This window comes from Triticum dicoccoides, chromosome 5A (assembly GCF_002162155.2).
Source record: "Triticum dicoccoides isolate Atlit2015 ecotype Zavitan chromosome 5A, WEW_v2.0, whole genome shotgun sequence".
Classification (NCBI taxonomy): domain Eukaryota; kingdom Viridiplantae; phylum Streptophyta; class Magnoliopsida; order Poales; family Poaceae; genus Triticum; species Triticum dicoccoides.
In genome coordinates, this window is record NC_041388.1 from 694,296,744 (window position 1) to 694,302,614 (window position 5,871).

Below are 5,871 nucleotides of genomic sequence, written 5' to 3' on the forward strand. Positions count from 1 at the left end.
CCATGTGGTGCTGACTAATGAGATATTTATTTAACATATCATATGTGGAGGGCTGTATAACCATATTGTTTGTAATGACATAAATATGTTATTCATAAACAACAAATTTATTTACCAAACACATTCAACACACAAATAGATACACTTAAGATAGTCTAGGTGAAGATTTAGAAGCCTGCTCCAGCAAGTACAGCAGACTACACCATTCCTCGTGATGGAAATACTTTGAAGGTAATAAAAGCCAAACATAAACACAGAAGATACAAGGTGGAGACAGAATCTACACCATTCCATGCCGGGTAACTCGCACCGTTATTTTGCTCTTTTATTTCCAGGGCTAGAGTTTTCTTTTTCCAAAACGCCTGTCTCTGCTCTGGAAAGACATGAGTGCTTGGAGATATTCAGCCTCCCCGAAGTCAGGCCAGAGCGTGTCAGTGAAAAAGAGCTCCGAGTACGCCGACTGCCACAGCAAGAAGTTGCTGAGCCTCAGTTCGCCGCTGGTCCTGATGAGTAGGTCGGGGCAAGGGAACTCGTCTGTCCAGCTCGTCTGGAGCTCATCGGCGAATAGTGACTCGTCGATGTCCTCCGGCCTGAGTAGCTTGCTGTGCACCTTCCGGGCAAGCTTCCCGCATGCTTGCAAGATGTCCGTTCGTCCACTGTAGCCGATAGCTAGCATCAGGTCGTGCTGTGAGTTGCTACTTGTTTCCTCCTCGGCGTTTTGTGCAGTTTTCTGCAGATAAGTCGGCAGCCTTGAGCAGTCACCGATTACGCGTAGACGAATCCCTTCCCTGCAAAACATAAGAATCTCTTCTCCGTTAACATACGAGCCAAGGATTATAGAATTCCTTTAATACTTTGTCACTCCGTGTACCATACATGGTCAAAACAAAATTTAAATTGATGCATAGTTTATCTTCAAAATTTTGAATTCTTTGAAATTTTGATTTATATTTTCAGTTTCATGTAAGATATAAATTTGTTAGCAAATCACATGGATTTTCCAGTGAATGGAAATCACTCATGTAAGTGGAACTTTTGCAGAAAATAAGGTCGATCTATGAAATTTCCAACACCTATTCAACATTGTTGAAATTTCCAATCCCTTCACCCATCCTATACAACATTGTTGCAGATATGCTGGTGGTGCTCATTGGGCAAGCTAAAGAAGCTAGCCAAGTGAGTGGTCTTATTTCACACCTATTGATAGTGGGTCTCACTTTTGCAGCATGCCGATGACACCATCATATTCATGGAGCATGGCATTGAGAAGGCTAGAAGCATGAAGTTAATTTTGTATCTGTTTGAGAAATTGTCGGGCCTTAAGATTAACTTTAAGAAGAGAAAACTTCCTACTTTGGGAAAGAAAAAGCAAAGGAGGATCGGAACATGAATCTCTCTTTGTTTAGTATCTTCGTGTTCCAAATCATATTGAAGACCGCTTCTGAAAGAAGTTGGAGGGATAAGCTCATATATTCTGGTGCACGTCTATCTCTTATGAATGCGGTCCCAACAAGCCAACTTATGTTCATGTTGTCTTTTCAAGATAACCAAAGGGGTAAGGAAAAGTCTAGCTTTTACCGATCTAGAATTTTGTAGCAATCTGATGAAAATAGACTGAAATGTCATTTGACTAGGTGGGATGTTAATTGCAGATCAAAAGATCAAGGAGCCTCAGGGTGGAGGAACCCGAGAATATTGCTTAGCAAATGGTTGCATAAGATACTGAGAACGGGGTGTGGCACAAACTACTTAGAACCAAGTATCTCCAGTCCAAAACTCTGGCTGAAGTAACTGATCCGAGTACCCTCCACTCCAATATAAGATCAATATGCGATGGCGAAAACAAACTTTAAACTAATGCATACTTTATCTATAAAGTTTTAAATTCTATGAAAATTTGATTACTATTTTATGTTTAATGCAAAACATAAACTCGTTGGCAAATCAGATGGAATTTCTAATGAATGGAACATGTTAAGATATAAATGTATTGCCTAGTCTCTTCCATCAGATCGATCTTTTGGTTGCATTGGCTAAAGTATGCACTTCTACATGGTATCAAAGCCAAAAGGTCTTAAGTTCAGGACCCGGCTAACGCAATTAAATTGCAGCCCACTTTCGGTCACATTTAGGCCTGAGAGAGCCACATGTGAGGGAGAGTGTTGACGTATAAATGTATTGCCTACTCTCTTACACCAGATATATATTTTGGTTGCACTAGCTAGAGCATGCACTTCTGTAGAACCTACTCGTTAGTGAAACTTTTGCATGAAAAAGGCCGATCCATGAAATATCGGTTCAACTGTGAGTACTAAGCATGCAGATGAGTTTCAGCTTGGGTTCATCAATGCATCCCATCGATGTACCCATGGTGGTACTACGCCACAACTCCATCCACCGTCCATTCCACAGCTCCACCATCCAACGGCTATCACCTAAAATGTTATTAGCGACGTCAACGTCCTGCTGAATGCTATATACATAAATAGTTCATCTTCATTAAACATGCACACATGCCACCTCATTAAAGGCCAATCACAACTTGCATGAATTTTTTTTCATCATTAGTTGATCCATGCACATATCTCATCTCACACATGCCACCTCATCAAAAGTCTACTCAACATGATGTTATTTTTTCATCATATCATGTCATTTATTTCAAATATGTTGTAATTACACAATAATAAAATATACTAATATCTAATATTTAGTTTTATTTCATATATTGTTAATTTAGTTATGCATGTTTCATACAATCAAATCGCCGAAAATATCGCAGTTGATTCCCATAGCAACGCGCGGGGTATTCTCTAGTGAGTACAATGGTAGAGCATGACAGCTAGCATCCTAGCACGTGGAACATTAAATAGTGTATTCATTTTCAATGTGAATTTTAGTTTTTCAAGGGAAATTTCCATACAGTGTCCTCCTCCTTTCTTTTTTCTTCTACTATCAATTTTCAACGATAATTGTAATAGCTAGCACTAATTTTAACAAGAATTCCAAATTTTGTTTCTTCTACTATCATGGAGGAGCGCATGCTGCATCCATGCAATCATAGCTAGCTCACATGGTGTTGTAGACTGTGCTACTCCCTCCGTCTAGGTGTGTAAGTTATCTTAGATTATGCACCGCGATCAAGGCAAAGGAAAAAAAAGGAGGGAACTTAATGTTTATATGCTAATCAATAGTATTGCATGCAATGAACTGACCACTGCACGTCATGTTTGGTAGTCTCAAATAATTGAAAGCATACACACCCCACATCTTTTATTGGTTGATTCATTGATTTATGTCAAGGAATAATAAACTATGTGCAAGTTAATGCACCGTGCCTAAATGTTTTGGGATTATTTGGTTTTCGTAAGGTGATTTATACACCTAGATGGAGGGAGTAGTATATGATGCATCTTTGCATGGAGTGAGCAAGGCGAACACCCAAGGCGAACACCAATCCTTTCTTTGTACATGAAGCTGACGCAGCGCGTACGCTCACAATAGGTACTTATCCAGTTATCTTAATCCCACTGCTTTCCCAAGGAGCCTACTTACTCCTCCAACCCACGATTTCCATCCATCGGTTCGGAATAGGGGGCAACGCACCCAGCAGTCACCAGATCCTGTCTCCTTTACATTTTTGTATGCCTACAAATATTTCTTTTTCAAAAATCTCCATTTGGAATTGAAGGATGCTAGTTGCTTGGGACTAAATCGACCTCTATAGCTCATTATTTCTCTTGATCTAACGGACCTGGAGTCACAGGGTTTCCATGTTTGCATGAGATGATACTTCTCCCTTCCAAATACACATCCTTTATAATATATATTCTTGTGGGGAATACTTTACAACATTGACAAGTGACAGCGTGCTCATAGGAATAGGTGTGCGTGTGTGCTTTCATAAGAGTGAGTATATGCATTTATATATGAACACTTTACGTCTGTACTATGTTAAAAAAAACAAGATCTTGCATGTAATACTTTCTCTGTTGTTGGAAAATGGTTATACAGCTGGTATATTTCGCGGTATTAATGTGACGCTGCCAATGCTGGTAATTTTTTATTTCTACATACTAATATTGAAACAAATATAAAAATTCCTGCAAAAAATATACAAATATAACATTATTCGCAAAAAAGAAACAAATATAAAATGTGTGATATGTTGTGAATACTTATGTGGAAGGAAGTTTAATTTTCTTATATGTGTAGGAGTTTGTAAACAACACAACATTTCTATTACAAATTCTGAATTGGTATAATTATATCGTCTAAGAAATTTGTTGTGGGGTTTTTTTCAGTTGGAATTTCAGATAACCGTCCGATAGTGAAGCCTGATTTTCTTATATCGTCTGAGAAATTTAACTATTTAATCTAAGCATCTAGAAAAGTCAAATAGAGCTCATGTGCTCATATGTTCACGAGAGAGCTCCCTTGGCCCAGTGGTATGTCGTGTAACCTCGGTTCTGAATGCAGCAGCCTAGACTCGGACCTGTGACCTTCGAAAGAGGCTGAAGCATAATGACCACTCGGACAGGAAGTGCTTTGTGTGTTCAATTGGTTAAAAGTTTTATATTATGATGCCAGTTTTTTTAATTCAAAATTCGTTTGAAAATTTTGGGCTACAAAATTCTGGAATTTCGAGAATGTTTGGAAACCGGTCTTTTTCGGCTCCACACCTGGAAAATAACGAAATTGAGAAAAAAAACTTTGATTGTAGTAGACTATAAGTTCTTAATGAGTCCAAATGTTTTAACCTACACAGTCTGTGAGATAAAAAAATATTGAATTGACCGATGAATCCATAAGGGGTGGAGGTAGCTGCATGAGCCGTTATGTACTACTCCGTACTATCTTACAACCAGCACTGAAGATTGAGGAGATGGTTGCACGGGGTTTCTTCGACCAGGCTTGATGGTGATCCATTAATAGGATATTTGATAAACTCATAATACGTACTAGTATCTTTTTTAGTGCCCGGTTGGACCGAGCTTTGGTACGTACTAGTACTCTTTTTGTTTGGCTTGTTAACGCTTTTATATTAGTTTATGAAGGGAGTACATGATAATTGATATATTCGTACATGATGTTAGAGGCCGGAGTAAACCCTGTTTTTTGAAAGAGAAAAAACGTACTACTACCTTAAAAACTGGGCGACATTGTCCTGGATGAACCGGTTGTACACGGCCATGCAGAAGTCAACCTCTTCCTGCGAATTCCAAGGGTTAATTAACAGTGTTATGCTTACTCAGAAGAGACTAGGAGTAGCAGTATATATATGCCTTGGGACGGTCCCAGTTCTGGTGGGAGAAGGCGAAGGCAGTGAGCACGCGGATTCCCCGGGCGCATGAGAGCCGCACCGTCTCCTCCAGCGCCGGCTGCAAAGCCGCGTGGCCGGCCGACGTCGGCATGCCCCGCGCGCGCGCCCACCGCGAATTCCCGTCCATGATCATCGCCACGTGATGCGGCAGCGACTCGGCCCGCAGCCCTGCCGGGACCGGGAGAATCCCCTCGGCCGGCGGGTCGGTACAGGCGCGGATGCGCAGGCATGGCGGTGCTGCCGTGCGCCTCGTTTGGAAGGGAGAAGCAGCTCGAAGAGCGTTGCGTGTTTGGAGGGAGAGCTGCATGGCGGCAACGGCAATGCACAAGTATTATTGCTGGCTTCTTGGAGCTAGCCCTGTGGAGAGTTGGGAGCAGCATAGAGTGCTACTACCATCGTTATATAGGCCGCGCTCGACAAGATAAATGAGATGCTGGGCTCCACCCACATTGGAAGGGACTCCTTTTGCATCGGGCGCGTGATATCATCTTTTGGAACATTTTCTTTTCTTGTTTACTGCCTCTTCGGGATTTGTATCAGGCTCATCT

The 5,871-nt window shown here is 41.0% G+C and overlaps 1 protein-coding gene across 1 annotated transcript; it reads right to left on the reverse strand.

Annotated features, from left to right (window-relative positions):
- Positions 1-337: 337 nt before the first annotated feature.
- LOC119298502 (dehydrodolichyl diphosphate synthase 2-like) lies at positions 338-5,630 on the reverse strand. The gene is made up of 4 exons (XM_037575880.1): positions 5,286-5,630; positions 5,142-5,212; positions 1,201-1,345; positions 338-814 (listed from the first exon to the last, which is right to left on the reverse strand). The coding sequence occupies exons 1-4, from the start codon at positions 5,628-5,630 to the stop codon at positions 338-340; spliced, it is 1,038 nt and encodes a 345-aa protein (XP_037431777.1).
- Between the last annotated feature and the right edge of the window lie 241 nt (positions 5,631-5,871).

Excerpts from the sequence above, each read along its gene's own strand:
- LOC119298502 (XM_037575880.1), bottom strand. The coding sequence starts at position 5,630 with ATGCAGCTCTCCCTCCAAACACGCAACGCTCTTCGAGCTGCTTCTCCC. Across the intron at positions 1,346-5,141 it reads GTCGCCCAGTTTTTAAGGTA|TTTTCTCTTCTTAAAGTTAA; the intron begins GTAGTACGTTTT and ends CAAAGTAGGAAG. Across the intron at positions 815-1,200 it reads AAAGTGAGACCCACTATCAA|GGAGAAGAGATTCTTATGTT; the intron begins TAGGTGTGAAAT and ends TCGTATGTTAAC.